The sequence below is a fragment of the Equus asinus genome, chromosome 10 (assembly GCF_041296235.1).
Source record: "Equus asinus isolate D_3611 breed Donkey chromosome 10, EquAss-T2T_v2, whole genome shotgun sequence".
Lineage (NCBI taxonomy): Eukaryota > Metazoa > Chordata > Mammalia > Perissodactyla > Equidae > Equus > Equus asinus.
Window position 1 is genome coordinate 12,356,349 of NC_091799.1, and position 15,678 is coordinate 12,372,026.

A 15,678-nucleotide genomic window follows, 5' to 3' on the forward strand; every position below is an offset into this window, starting at 1 on the left:
GTCTCTACGCTCTCAGGGCCAAGTGCAGCCCGGCACACGGTACATATTCAACCTCATCTGGCGGAGGGACGAGCGCTGGCTGTCTCTCAGGCATCCTGCTCCCGGGCCAGCCCTCCTTCTGCCACCCCAGCCTCTGCCTCCTGGGGCCCAGGACAGAGCCCTGACTCGGGGATGTTGCAGACCATGTGGGGTGAAGTTGAGGGTAGGCTAGTTCAGCTTTCAATCCTTCTGTTGTTGGAAGAAACCCACAGTCTACTGAGAGAGACTCATTAAGACTCTCTTCTCCTTCTGGCCCCAGGCCACTGAGGAGCAGGGCCTCTCATCAGCTCAGGACTCATGGGGAGCACCTGAAAGTTCACCCATGCCAGTTATTCAGTGAACAGCTGTAGAGGACACCTGGCCCACTTTTGGGGGGGCCCACTCTCCATTCCCCCTTCCAGATAACAGCTGCTGTCCCCCTCATGGTCTCCTCGTTAGAGAAGGTCAACATTTGCTCTGGCGACTTGTATGGCCTTGGACTAAAACTCCCCCAGAGCTGAGAAGGAAAGGTGGACCAAGAACGGGGAGCCGAGGGGAGGCCATAGTGAACCTCGGCGGCCGGGACGCAAGAGAGCTCTGCCGATTTTGTTCCTGCACACACCTGAGCTCCCGCACGCACCCAACTGCAACGTCTATCCCACAATGCCGAGGAGCCCTGACACCCCAAATCTGGACAAGACTTCCTGCCCCATGGACTTACGACAACTTCACGGCCACACATTCTCCAGGTTGGCCCCGGTGTGTGTGATCTTGACGTCCGAACATGGATGAGCGATCTTCATAGCTGGGGTTCCAACCCCCCACTCACCACTCACTTGAAAGGAGCAAGTTTGCCCCCTATGCAAATTAGCTGCAATTGTCATGCTTGCTCATGAAACTCACCCCACCAACCCATCTTCATGTCAACATGCCAGAGAGACCGATACAAACAGAACCTTCCTCACCCCCAAGGTCCCACTCCCACATGGGTGCAAATGTCACAAGTCATTACTGTCATGCGCCACATAATGATGTTTCAGTCAGTGACGGACCACACACACAACAGCGGTCCCATAAGATTAGTACTACAAGCCCAGGTGTGTAAGAGGCTGTACCATCCAGGCTTATGTAAAAACACTCTGTGATGTTTGCACAATGACGAAATCGCCTAATGACCCATTTCTCAGAATGTACCCCCATCGTTAAGCGACACATGACTGTCCTTGTCATCATGACCATAGTCATCATATAACCAGGATGTTGGCGGCATCATCAACATGACAATAGCAATAATGGTGATCACAGCACCAGGACACCGGCAGGCGGTGAGTAGCAGCCTACCTTGGGGCCAGTTTGTCCAGGCATCCCTCTTGCTCCATCACTCCCAGCCCGCCCCTGAAACAGAGGAAGGCACATTGTCAGGACAAAGGAGTGGCCAGTTTACCAAGACCTCTGAGCAGTGGCTTCTTGTGAAACCAAGTGGAGAGTTCCACAGCCCTGTGCGGTCAGGCTGGTCCAGGGGCCCCAGACCCTGTGTGCTGGGGGTGCTGTCCACCTCATACATGCTTCTAGTCTTTCCAAGCCTCGCCATCTGCTAATGAACTGCTAATGAGGATTATGCCACCTGCCCCTCGGTGTTTGGAGATGGTGGCCTCGTGTGGCAGATGTGGCTGTCTTGGAGGAGAGAAATTAAGGAGCTGTGCCAGCTTGTGGGACTGTTAGCTTCGGACTCAGGAGAGAGCACGCCCCTGACACCACACGCAGCACGTTCCCTGTCCACCATCTGGAAGTCAAGTTAAAGACCAGGGAGCCACAGGGCAAGAGGGAGCAATCAGCCAGTTAGTCCAACTGATAAGAATGAAACAGAGGCCCAGAGCGGTGGCTCGTCTCACTAAGGCCACACAGCCACCCTGAGGCACAGTCTGGACAAGACATTCCACCCTTGTAGGCCACTCCCGCGCCTAGTATGTCCAGCTAGGGAAATTGCCAAGGACAAGCCCGTGGTCCCCAGCTGACGCCATGGGGTTGAAGGACAGGGCCGGGACTGACTGGGGTCCACTCTCAAGGCCCCAGGATCACGAGAGGCGGGCCCCACCAGGCTCGAGGCCACCCGAACAGACAGAGGGACTCGGCTAGACGTCCACTCGCTAAGGAGGAACGTCAGCCAGCCGAGTATAAAGGGCTGGCCCAGACCAACAGCTTTGTCTTCTCTACGTCGCGTGTGCGCCTGGCCAAATGAGGCCATGACCCAGTGACTCACCGACAAGCAGAGGCAACATGGGGAGAGCAGCAGGTTTTGGTCTCAAAGTACAACAAAGACTATGAGGACAGCACCAGAGAAGCGCAGGGAAGAAAGAAGAGGGGGCTCCACACAGACCACAGGAGATGGTCTGTGCCCCCCAGGTTAAGGGTCACGAGGAGCTGCTGGGGAAGAAAAGTCACCTCAGAAAAGGCGCCCAAGCGGAGGGACCACTGAGAGCCTCTCCTCAGATTCCCAAACACTTTCAGAAATCAAGGGAAATTCGTCGGAAAAGTTCACACGATGTCACAACATGACATGCCCAGCAAAACGTCCGCACGCTTCTATGACACAATGATGGGCTCCTTGCAGCCTGCTTGACAAAGAACTAGAGGCACAGATGTGCAGACCACTGCAAGCACCCCCCAGCTCCGGGCCCCTCGCCCGCCACCTCTTCTACTCCAGGGGATCTTTGGGGAAAATGTCCTTCCTTAAAACACAGGCGTTGTCACGGCCCTGATGCCACTGAACTCTGCAATTAGTCACCTTACAAACCACTCCGCAAACCTTTCTCTTCTCAGTTTTTACCTTATCCTGACTGAGAAACCATTTCTGGAGAAACTTGACAATAAGCGTCCACGGAGATACACAAAAAAACAACAAAATAAAAGACTTTCGCAATCGGATCCGAGATCAACCACTTGTCGACCAAGAATTACCAGATTCCAGTGTTGGTGGCCATTTAGAATCATCGTGCCCAACCCCTGTCTGTGTCCAGATCTGCTCCACAGACATGTGGACCCGAGGCCGTGATGGGCCCACACGAGACAGCCGCACGTGCCTGGCTGGCCCTGCCGCCTCCCCCCGAGCTGCAGCTAACACGCAGGGCCAGAGGATCCAGAACCACCGAGCAATCGCTCGTTTTTGCCTTGTCTATTCTGAAACTAGAGCAGGAGCTGGTCGCCTAAGTGGACAACATTCCTGGAGGTTCACTCTTAAGCAAACACAACACGAGACCAAATTCTTTTTTCACTCACTCAAAACATGCACTGGTTGAACAGACCCACTTGTTAGAGCGTGATGTGGGTTCATTCCGGTTTCCCCAGCTCGTCTGGGTGGCGTTCATTAATTTATATTAGTTTACAAACACAGGCCCTCTCGCAGGAGCCTTGGTTGCACGGAAACAAAGTAGTTCCATCCACTGTTTGGGAATTACATCCCAAGCCAAGAGTCCAGGTGGCTAGGAGAACAGACCAGCGGGCCGGCCATTTCCCCCAAACTGAGGCCATTTCTGGAAAAGAGAGGCTGCCCCCAAAGACATGAGGCCCACTGATAACTCTGTCTTCTCAAACGCTTACTCCCAAAGGGCCTGGGAAATTGCCTTAATGAACAACGTTTGTTAAACAAAATCAACATGCTCAGGACAGAGGCCCCTGGCAGAGGCGGCTGAGCTGTCTCTGCCCTGGGACACAGCACCCACCTGGGCAGCTGGCTCGCCTCACTGCCCCGGGGAAGGGGACCCAGCCTCGGAGACAGACGCGCCCTTGGGAGGGGGAGAAGAGAAGGGAGTAAAGGGGCTTTCTGCAGCCCGCTCATCATTAGGGGGCAAACCCACTGCAGATTCGGGCCCTTTGGTGACCCACCTGCCATCCATCACTGAGCCGCAAAATACTCACCCTTCTTCCGGGCTTTCCCGCCGGGCCAGGTGGGCCCTGCACACCTCGGGGACCCTGTCCGGGATCAGAGGGCAAAGGGTCAGTGGCATTGTCTGTGTTTTTCAGAGGCAAAAGCAAAGCCTTATCCCCGTGCTTATCAACCTGCCCGTGGCTTGCCGTCCCAGCTGCCAAACGGTGGGCAGCACCCGGACAGCGCACAGTTTCTGCCGCCCTGAGTCGGGGCCCAGAACAGGGCAGCCAGCTTGTCCTGCCGCAGGCATCAGAGTGACCTCTGTTCCGCTGCCAGCTGTGCATAAAGCGACAGTTCCCACTAACTTCCTTGGGGAAATGCCGCATTTGGGCACCGCCGGGCAGGCAGTCACGACCTCCAGCGCACACAAGATGCCCCTTCAAAGAGCAAGGCGAGTGCGACGTACCTGAGGCCCCATGTCTCCTGGCTCGCCCTTCAAGCCTCCACTCCCGGGGGGGCCCTACGGAGACACGGTCTGGGTTAACGATGCTCAGCACAGGAAGGCTGCAGGGGGTGGACAGCCCCAGGGGCAGGGCTGAGCTCTCTGCCCGGCCGGTGGAGCCCAGCCTGCCCACCCCGGACAAACCCGAGGGACAAGTGGTAACTTTTCAGCTGCATGGATGTCTTCCTAGTTTTGAATGAACTTCTGGACAGTGAGGGCACAAGCCACAAAGCTCACGACCATGTTTGTTTCTCTCTCTAGGATGAATATGACCACAGTCTGTCACAGCCCACATCTCAGGGCGATGTGTGTACATCCTCTGGGACCATGCAAGGCCCAGATGCGGGGACCAGCCCTGAGCCAGCGCCGATGTGGAAGGCACTGAACGCAGACCAAGTGGCTGAGCCCACTCCCTCCCAGGGAACGGGCGTGGGGGCATGGGATGTTTGCATCCTCCGTCTCCTTGCACTCTGTAAGCACCGCTCGCTCTCCCTGGAGATCCCACTTGCCCGCCCTGAGAGTGCCCGGTACACACCGCACATGGGGCTGGTGCGGGGGAGCCTGGGCATCCTAGGGCCACCCCCACACTGAAGCGGCCTGGCTTTGGAGACATGACTGTAAAGAATGATGATGCCAGAAAGAAAGAGGGTCGGAGCCCCGGGGCATGAGGCAAAATCACACAGCCAACCCCCTGGCCACCACAGGCCCCCCTCCTGCCCAGGCCCCCATCCCCGATGAGATGCCAGAGATGTAAATGGTGGTTGATGACACCTTAAAGTGTGTCCTCTCTGGGGTGAGCTTGGAGCCTAGAGGGCAGAGGGTGACGGGCTTTGGGGGCCACCTGCTCCCCATCACGCTCCCTCTGGCCAACGACTTACCATGGGGCCGGGTCTCCCCGTAAGACCCATCGGGCCAGCCGGCCCCCTCAATGCCAACTGCAAGAGAAAACAGGACACAGTCAGAAACGCTTGGCTGACTGGTCCTGACGGGCAAGATGCGGCCAGGTGGGAAGGGACTGACGTGAGAGGCGAGGACAGGAGCCTCTGGAGGAGGAGTCAGATCGAGCCAAGACCCAGCCAACCACAGACGGCACGGAGCAGGAGGAGGTGAAGCCAGGTGGGGGCCCACTCTCCAGCCCCCTGAGGACCTTCCCCGAGCCCACGCCCGCACCTGCCCTCAGCCCTTCACCCTCGGCAGCTGGAAATGCGGCCTCCTTTTCTGGGCCTGGACGGGGAGTACTTTGTATGTGGGCGCTCATGCTGAAGAACATTTTACTTCCCACAGGAGGAAACTCCAGCATCTGCCGGGGGCTCGGGAGCTATCTGGGGGCCCTCCTAGGGTAAACTAAGCAAGCCCCAGAAGAGGCAGCTGTCAGAGCAATAGCCACACGGACCCCACACGACACCTGCCCACCTATACGGCCCTTGGCTCTCTGTCCCCCAGGCCCCGCCTGGAGGACAGGAGGCCCCCACTTGCCGCAGCTCAGTTCAACCTGCTTTCTTCAAGAACCTCAGTTCTGCCCCCGTTGTATGACTCCACTTCCCCCGCACGGTGCCATTTAAATTTTGGAAGATTTTTTTGCCTTATAAAATCTTCTTATAAGCCCATCACCCACTTGGATTCAATTAAAATGCATACAGATTAAAAGGCCAGCCAGGCAGGCTGGGTCAATAAATCCAGAGGCAGGTAATGGAGTTTGATACGCACTGTATTGCATCACGCGGGCCATTTGTCCCATTGCAACAGCTCGACACTTAAACGTCCTGCAATTAGCCGTGCATGCTGATCACTAACATCTACTCTGCTGCGCCAGGGCCGCATAAATATTGCTAAACAAGGGGTTCCCTAGCAGCTCCTTGCGATGCCCTATTAAGGGCGTGCCACTGAAGGATCACCCTCCTCACTCTGCCGGTGGCGATGGCTCTTATCACGGGCAATCAGCAATCTGGAGCCTCATCAATTAAAAACGCAATTCACTAATCAGCTAATCTGCCAAGAGCAGAGAGCTAGGGAGGCAAACGCTCCTCGGGGTCCCCGGGTGAGCAAGGGGCTCTGGGGCCCACAGGCTCTCTCTCTGAGGTGTGCAGCTCGGCCAGACCCCATCATAGGGACCACTCCCCTGGGCCTGCTGCAGAATGGTGGGCTCTGTCCCCTCCCCGCCCCCTGGGGCCCAGGCACCACTCACCCGGGCCTGCTGCAGAATGGCTTGAGCTTGGGACTCCTGGGCTGAGACCATCGGGCCTTTGGAGCCCGCATCGCCGCCCCCTCCGAAGCGGAACTGTGGGTATAAGATAAGGGTCACCAAGGGTGCACCAACATGGGTGCCCCCGCTGGACCCCAGGGCCAAGGTGGCACCCATCAGCCTCTTTGGTGGCAGCAGAGCCTCGGAGGGTCTGGTTGGGCAGCTTCTAGCCCCAGAGTCCCTCTCTGCACACGCCACCCTACTCTGCCGGCTCAGAGCTGCCCCAGCCCCACCTGCCAATTTCAGCCATGGGCCTCCTGGGGATCCTCCCTCTGTTCAGAAAGCCCTTTCCAGCACCTGCAGCAACTCATCCTGAGACCCTATGGCCCCTATTTATTGCAAGGAAAATACAAAGGCCCAATGCCAATGCCTGCCCTGAGGAGGCCTCGCACGGATGCTCCTGGTCCATGCAGGGTCTCCCTGAGCTGTGCACAGCCTCCCGGGCATCAGAGGCAGGCAGTGGGGGCTCACGGGAAAACTGACATCAGCCAGAAGACTGACGTCCAGACCAGCACTCCACTTAGTCGCCCTCCCAGGCCTGGGCTCCCTGTGAAGGAGATGGCCCCGTGACATTCACCTATAAGGTCACGGGCAGGTCAGGCCTAAGGAGGGACCAGCTGGCAGCATGCCCACTCTGGGGTGCGAGTGGTGACGGTGGGTGTTTGACAACGGAGGCCAAAGCCACACAGCTTTCCTTCAGAGAGCCAGAACTCGATTCCCTCTCAGATGGGCCAGCCCTGGATGCCGGTGGACAGATGGAGACCTTGACCACACTGTCCACTCTGCTGCGTCTGTGGAATATCCCCGAAGAAGCCTATTTCTACGGGACGGCTGGCCCAAGTTGGGGCAAGTCTGTGGCCAGGAGATTGCCCCCCTTGGAAATACCCCAGGGCCCACTCCCCATCACGTTTTGAGCCCACCCACCCCCACAACCTCGGACACTCACAGGCAGCATGAGCATGGTTCCAGGAGGGCCGGGTAGCCCATCAGCACCCGGAAGGCCTGGGCGTCCAGGGGGACCCTGTGAACAGATGGGCCAAGAGAGCTGGGTCAGAGTGCACAAGCACAGAGCTGGGCTGTGGCGGGATGAGGGGGTCGGGAAATACACTGGACAGGCACAGAACAATGCAAGACCCTGTGGCATGGACTGTTCCAGAACCCAAGCCCAGAGAAGGGATGGGCGTCGCTGGGGGCTGAGGATGAGGAAAGGCTCCTGGGGGAAAGGGATGAGGAAGGAGCTAGATCCAGAGGAATTCAGAGGGACGGGAAGGCAGGGGATCGCAATCCGCAAGGGCAGAGGTGAGTCTCCAGGAGGCGGGCAAGGGTGGAGTCAGGGCTGCCACCATCCCAGGAGCGGCCCTTTGAGTCTCCAGCCAAGCAGGCGGGGCAGCCCAGAGGAGGCCCCCACTGGCCACTCAGAGGCCCACTCCCCTTGCGCCGCCAGTGAGATGCCGCTCCCCATCCGCCCCCCAGTTGCGCACACAGCTGCTCAGACAGACGGGTCCAAGTGCCCGCTTGCTTGCACAGACACGAGGGACCCGAGTAAGCAGGAGGACCATCCACGGGAACACAACTCCTCTCGAGCAATTTCTAGAACCTGTTTGTACAGAGATGATGCTACACCCTCCACAAATTCTGCTCATCTGGTCCCTAAAGCAGGTCCCAGACAGACATCCCTCGACAGATTCCCTGGAGTGACTCTGGCCAGCTTCAGGACCATATGCGTGTAAAACTAGTGACACAGTTTATTTTCAAAACCTGTTTTACCACTCGGCTTTTTCCCTAATTCAGGCAGACCCCCAGCCAGCTTGTGGCGGACGAGGCTTGTCCGGTGCATAGATGGAAGTTCTCCGTCCTCGAGACTCCAAGGGGCCACACTGCGGTGTCACTGACGGCTGCCAGCTCGTCTTCTGCACCGACAGCAGGCACACTCCAGCGAGCCAGCCAACGCCACCGCAGCTCGATGCTCGCAGCGCGGAAACACGAGACGGATTCTGATTCCTGGCCAAGAAGACCAAGAACCTGGTGGTTTTCCTGGCACTTATCCAGAAGGGTGTGGAGCCGTCTGGGCCTGAACTAACACTTGCCTGTCTTTTCTTCGGTAGTTACGGTAGCCTCTCCTTATCCGAGGTTTCAGTTATCTTGGAAGATAAAAACTTGTTTAGAAGAGAAAAATCCAGAACATGCTTTGCTGCCCAGGTTTCCTCTTGGGATCCAATGCCAAGAGCTGCTCAGCGCTGAGTTTCCTGCCTCAGAGTGGATCCCAAATCCAACGGTGACTTAAAACCTAGGGTCCATGTCTCCCAGGGACAGACGCGTCCACGTGGTGTCTGTGCATGTGTCTGGCGCTGGAAGCCAGGGCAGCCCCTCATCCGCTGTTCCATCCTCAGAGAGCCTCATCTCAGCATCCCTCCTCTTGCTCCTTCCAAGGCACAGAGGTGAGAATTCAGCCTCGGGGGCTGTGAGCTCAGTTTCACCCTTGCAAGGGGGCACTTCCTCTCAACTGCAGCCAGAACGATTCTAAGAGCGTGACAGCAGATGAACAACAAAAACCTGGAAACCCTGGAAGAAAGGGACGGTTTGGAGGAGAAAAGTCACCCCCATGGGTCCTTCCGATGTTTCAAAATTTGTCCTGAGTCCTGCATCGCCGCTCAGCTGAACCCGCATTTCCTGCAGCTTGATGAAACTGTCAGTAAACCTCTGCCAAGCACCGAGGTGTGTAACAGAAAGACCGTCCCCTGGGCTGGAAGATGGGGCTCCCTCAAAGCCGCCACCCCACTTTTCAGGACGTTGAACTCGGGCTAATGATGTGGCTGGTTCTCTGTTACTCAGCCTGCGTCAGACTCCGAGGGACGCTCCAGCAGTCCGGTGGGGAGGTCGTGAGGACCTCACTCCACTCCAGCCTTCGGGTTAGAGGTCAAGCAAGAAATGCTGCCTGGCCTTCATGCATTTTTCTGTATTACTTGACCAGCTGGCCCCCGAATCAGTGGGGGCCAATTAACTTGGTAAAATAGAAATGTTTAAGGCACAGCAGGCAGAGTGGGGCTGTCACACCCAGACCAGGTGGAGAAGGGGGGCTCCCACCTCACACTGAGGAGTCACTGCTGTTTAATGAGGGGTTTGTCCGAGGCCGCCCTGGCGTCGTTCTGGCCCGGAGATGAAGGGCAGTGCTCGGACCCTGGGCAAAGCGGCCATCGGCTGTGGCGGCAGCTTCAGACCAGAAGCTGAACCCACGAGCCCTCGGCTCAGCATCAGGTGAGAGGCACTGGGCCCACCTCCAGGCCGAGACATGGGCTGAAGTAGTAAGCAGAAGCCTGAGCCATTTCTCATACTAAAGACAGCGGGGTGCGGGGGACCCCGAAGACCAGAGGAGTCTTTACGCTGAGATATTTTACCCTATGCTCTTACAAAGACCCAGAAAAGGAGAGAGCGTGGCATGAATCCCTCTAGAGCCTCAACATGCAGTGGTTTTTCCGTTTTAGCTCAGCTCCCGTGCAATTACAGCTCCGGAGTGGCCAGCAAAGCTCTTAGTGGTCACTTCTCGCTGCAGATCTGAAAACCAGGCTCAGCGACTGCGCCTGCGGCTGGCGCCAGAGCCTCGAATGAAGCTGCCAACATTTGCCCACGCACCCCACCCGACCCGCCCACCTCGGCCAGCCCTGGAGCAGACGGGAGTCCGCGCTGCCCTCACTGAGGTTTTCCAAGCCCTGGATGGCAGACACACGGGCGGGGGCCACTGAGGCCTGTGTCTATGTTCAGCCCTGTCCCCGCTCTCAAGAGGAGCCTCGCCCCGTGTGCCCCTAATATGAAAGAGGGTCCTTCTGACTTCCAGGGGGCTCAAGAGATGAAGAAGAGGCCCAGACTCAAGCTTTGACGTCTCACAGAGACGGACGATCGAGTCATGGACAGGACGAGGCTCCATCAGACTCAGAGAAGGGCTGCGTCACCGCGGCTTGTCGCCAGGACATCACAGAGACACCCAGCTATGTGGAGCCTATGAACAGCCTTGTGTCGGGGGTTGAATGGTGGCCCCATAAAGGACAGGATCTGAATTCTCAGCAGCTCTCAGATGGAGAGAAGGGACCGCACGCCCTGCCCCCGGGAGGAGGGGAGACAGAAAAACCAGTGAACCCTGCGCTGCAGCCTGCGTGACCGTCACTCACAGCGGCCTTTCTCGAAGCGTTCCTCCAGGCCGGGCAGCAGGAGACAAGCACCGGCGGACTCTACCTCTTGGTCAAGTCGCCAGGGACCTGGCCTGTGCCTGCTCCCTTGGCCCTGGGCGTAATCCAGCCAGCCAGGAGGGAAAGTGGTGACACGGCAGGGCATGGTTCCCAGGCGGATCCTGGGGAGACAACATCGGCACCTACGGACCATGCTTTCTAGAGTGTGGGCTAGGAACCGCTGTTCTTCAGGGCATGGCTTCCAAGCCTTTGAAAGCACAGAAAATGCACTCACACGAGATCCCAGGGATGTCCAGCCCTGGAAACACAAGGAGGCCCCACCAAAGGGGAGGACGGCTGGTGGAACAGGCCAGGCAGGTCATTCCTGCGGGCCCCATGGGCACCCAGCGGCCACTGGCGGGTGTGGGCCTCCCCTGCTGCTCCCGCCCTGAGGGTATTAAGTGCATCGGTTCTGCAGGGAGGGAGGCACCCCTGTGGGAAAGGGCCTTCACATGGCCGTGAAGCATCTTGGAAGGAAACCTGCATACTGAACCCCTGAGGCTTCCAGGAGCACCCAGGCCTTAATCGGGGGGGGACCTTCCCCCTCAGCCATCCACAGACCCAACAGCACCGAGGATTGCTTTAACAGAAAATAGTTAAGTCTGTCACAAATGGAAAGACTGTGCACAACCTACCCCGAGGGTCACAGGTCATGGAGGCCAGCCCACCCCAGCTGGAACCCCTGGGAGTCCATTAGAAGGGAAATAGGCTTCTTTCTAACAGAAAACTTTAAAGTGTCAGGAGTTTCTTAGCCACAGCGCCCCCTAAAATGCAGCCGGATCCACTGTGACTTCAGGTGGCATTCACAGAGCTGCCCGGAGACAGAGGAGCGCCGGAAGCAGGCAGCTCTCAGACAGGTGCATGGGGAAGGGCAGGGATTCACGCAAAGACGCTCTGGCCACACACCCTTCCTGAGTACCAGATCTGGGCCACACACCCTGCTGGACATGGGGATGCCAGTGACAGCACAGAGCAGCTCCCTGCCTTCCAGGTGTTTCCATCGAGGCCAGCGGGTACAGGTCTCAGGCCCCGGCAGCCCTGGGAGTCCACAGAAGGCAGGCGGGCCCCAATCTTTAACGGTGCGCCCCACCGGCTCCCCCACCAGCTCCTCCACCTGCTCAGCGTAGCCCCGGGCAGGGCTCTGTGGGGCAGGTGATGCTCAGCACCCGGTCTCTGCTGCTATCCAATCACCGGGAACGTTCACAGACGTTGATGGTGAATTGAGAATGCACAGCCCCAGGGATTTCAGACCCACTGAAGTCTGTCGACAATATCCCAGGAAGGCCCAAAGAGCCAGGAATCCACGAAAATGCACCAGCAAGAGGCACAGATGCCAGACCTCACAGAATCGATGCTGGCGAGGGGCTCTGGAAGACCACCAGCCCTGGGTGGCTCAGGCAGCTCCCTCGGGACGCCCAGCTCTCTCTCGTCTTTGGTTTTCCTCTGAGCCTCAGTGAAAGAAGCGGGAGAGGAGATCAATCCCAGCTCTGCTCCGTCTCCCGTTAACGAGTCCCCTCACCCACCCTGGGCCTGCCCATCTGTCAACTCCGGGGCTCAGGCCCTTCCCAACTCTGACACTGTCCCAGAGCAAGAAAGCATTTGAGGAGCGAGCAGCCAAGAGGTGGCACAGAACACAGGTCCAAGGAGGCCAGCCGGAAAAGTGGGCAGCCTGGGGCACGAGAGCAGGAGACGGAAGCGGCCACAGGGTCTGGTCCAGCAGAAGCATGGGGCTGGCTGGGCTGGAGTGGGCGGTCAGGGCAGGAGTTAGAACGTCTGCCCCAACGTGATGCCTGTGGGCACAGGGTCAGGCTCACAGCCACCTGCCCGCAGCTGCCCTGGGTATGCCCACTGCATCCATGGCACAGGGAGGGGGACGCGAGGAGAAGCGCAGGTGTGGGGAACTTCAAGGAACTCACCGTCCAGTTAGGAAAAAAGGCTCAAAGAAAGGAAGGTTAGACAACAAGATGCAATCAGGAATTAGACATGGGAAGGACGGCAGAGTCCCAGGATGGTGGGGCTGGGGCAGGAGGAGGGCAGGATCCTTCCAGATCACCCAGTGAAAAGCTCTCACGTACAATGAGGCCGAGCAGGTGAAGAGGCTCAGAACATGCCACCCCAAAACACGCCACTTTGGCAGAAGGATTATTTTGAGCTGAAGGCAACTGAGAAACAACAGATGGAGGGCAAGTTCTCTGCCCTCCCCTTCTCTGCCTAAAAGCGGGGCACGCGCTTCCCCTTGTGACGGTGGCATGAATTCTCCACCACCCCAACCTAGATCAGGAGGCAGAGAGCGACCCTACTCACTGGAACCAGAGAGCCAGCACTGAGAAGACTGTGTGTGCACAGACCTTACTGCAATGACCCTTATCCTCCATTAGTTTCCCCCATATGCTTTCTAGTTACTTCTCCACGATTTATTGCCCTTCGTTAAAATGGTATAGAATCTAACTGCTTCTCTGGGTTTTCACTTCTTTTCTGCGAAGCCCCTGAATATGTAAAATTAAAAATATTAACAAAATTCTATGCCTTTTCTCCTGTTAATCTGTCTTTTGCCAATTTAATTCGCAGGCCCCAATTGTTAAGCCTAAGAGGGTGGAGGAAAAGTTTTTCCTTCCCTACACAGGGATTCTGAGGCCACCCTACTGGCAGGTGGCAGTGTAGGATCCAGACTCTGCATCCAGGGTCCTTTCACAGCTCATTGGCAGATGCCCAGGAGATCTGGTCACTGAGGGGATGCTGAGATGTGAGCGGGGTCAACTTCCTAGACAAGGCTGGCTTAAGCAGGGCTCAGAGGGGTGGTCACTGCTCAGCTCCTACAGTCAGCCCCCCTCCCCCGGGGGAGGACTTGGTTTCTCTGCTGACCCCATCCCCGGTCCTTCTGCTCCTGGACCCTGGCTTGAACTGAAGAGACACCAGTTGCTTAAAGCAATGACCTTCCACTGTCAGGGGCCTTGGCTCCTCCAGCAGAGCCGCTGGCTCAGGCCGCAGTGCACAGGCACAGGCAGGGCCACCCCCCACTGGCCCTGAGCCAGGCTCAGCCCGAAGGCAGGGACCAGGTAGAGAAGTGTCCCTCTGGTTTGTAAATATTTAGACGTTCAGTGCTGGACCAGTCCTAGTACTATGGGGACTCAGTGACCATCTGTGTGATGGGTGGACAGATGGACACTCGGAGCAACCCTGAGGCTGACGGAGGTCAGTCGATATCCGTGCACACTGAGAACAGCGTCCTATCCCACATCTAAGAGAGTAAACAACGTCTGCTCTGCCATGGGGTCCTCTCTCGGTGACGTCTGGACTCAGTCAATCTCGTGGGTCCATCTGATGACAGCTCTGTGGGGGGACGTGGCCGTCGCCCCATCTCACACAGATCTTCAGGAAAAGGGCCTCCGGAGCGAGCTGGGTCAGAGACGGCAGCCCGCTGCAGAGCTTTGCTGGTCCTGGGGTGAGGGGAGAACAGTGGCCCCCCACCCGCTTGTCTAGAATTTCAACTATGGCAGAGAGGGGAGCGGCATGCTGCCAAGACAGGGCAGTGTGGGAAGGCCAAGGCTTCCAGGGGCCCCTGGGTCCCCTGGCCGCCTACTCTGCACCCACAAAGCCACCAGCCCTAGAGAAACACCGTAATGGAGAAGCTGATCTGATTGCTCTCTGAGGTCATCCAGCCACGAGGAACGAGGACAGCCCCTCCTTCTCCCACTGCCGACCCACGCTGTTCAGTCTGAAAGGTCACCCTCCATACATACACCTGCTCTGTCTGCGGGCATCCGACCACATGGCCCTGAGCACCGCTCCAAAGCCCCCAGTGCCTGACAGACAAGACCCCCACGGACTCCCCACCGCACTGCCTCGGAAGCAGACCCCAGCCACCTTTCCACAGGACCCCACCCAGCGGGCACCCATCCACCCACCCAAAAACTGCAAGGTCTGTATCTGCTCTGGGCAGTGTGCCAGGCCCTGGGGATAAACGTCCACTAAGACACACACATGCCCTAGTTTCTCTCATCTACAACCTAGCCATCCGATTACTAGCTCTTAACCTGGCTGTGCTCACATCAATATTCATTCCAGCAGCAGGAAAAATGAAAAGAAAGAAAAAGAAAAAAGCCAAGCCATTCAAGAACCCACAGGCTGCAATGCCCCAAAGCCCCACTAGGTGTCAGGACACAATTGCAGGGTGCCGGGTGCAGCCCTCCTGGATCCTGCAGCAACCCAGGGCATGTCTCCTTGACCAGAGCAACCTCAGGACGCAACCCATTGACCAGGGCAACCCCGGGACTTGTCCCTTTGACCAGGGCAACCCCAGGACATGTCCCTTTCACCATGACAACCCAGGACGCGTCCCATTGACCAAGGCAACCCCGGGACGTGTCCCTTTCACCAGGACAACCCCAGGACGCATCCCTTTGGCCAGGGCAACCCCGGGACGTGTCCCTTTCACCAGGACAACCCAGGACGCATCCCATTGACCAGGGCAACCCCGGGACACATCCCTTTGACCAAGGCATTTCCAGGATGCATCCCATTGACTAAGGCAACCCCGGGACACGTCCCATTGACTAGGGCAACCCCAGGATACGTCCCTTTGACCCAGAGCAAACTCTCCCATGTCTGTTGCTCGATTTCCAACAAGCAAGGTGGAGGGAGGGGGAGTCAAGGCCAAGGCAGTCCTCCTCCTGAGGAGGGACTAACACAGGTTCTGTGTGATGCACGGACAGCACGGAGCTCTGCAGCCTGCAGCTGTTGTTACATCAATGCCGGGCCGCAGGGCGCCACTGTGAGGGGCCACTGCAGTCTCTGAGGGACTCACAGGCCCCAGCCAGGTCTTACTCTTGCA

At 57.6% G+C, this 15,678-nt stretch overlaps 1 protein-coding gene across 3 annotated transcripts in view; it reads right to left on the reverse strand.

Annotated features, from left to right (window-relative positions):
• COL5A1 (collagen type V alpha 1 chain) overlaps positions 1-15,678 on the reverse strand; it is a 168,470-nt gene that overhangs the window by 74,724 nt on the left and 78,068 nt on the right. For all 3 annotated transcript variants that reach the window (XM_014863321.3, XM_070518413.1, XM_070518414.1), the window contains exons 12-17: positions 7,574-7,648; positions 6,571-6,663; positions 5,264-5,320; positions 4,350-4,403; positions 3,934-3,987; positions 1,360-1,413 (exon numbers count right to left, since the gene is read on the reverse strand). In XM_014863321.3, coding sequence (XP_014718807.3) covers positions 1,360-1,413; positions 3,934-3,987; positions 4,350-4,403; positions 5,264-5,320; positions 6,571-6,663; positions 7,574-7,648 — 387 coding nt within the window. The remainder of the gene's footprint in view (positions 1-1,359; positions 1,414-3,933; positions 3,988-4,349; positions 4,404-5,263; positions 5,321-6,570; positions 6,664-7,573; positions 7,649-15,678) is intronic.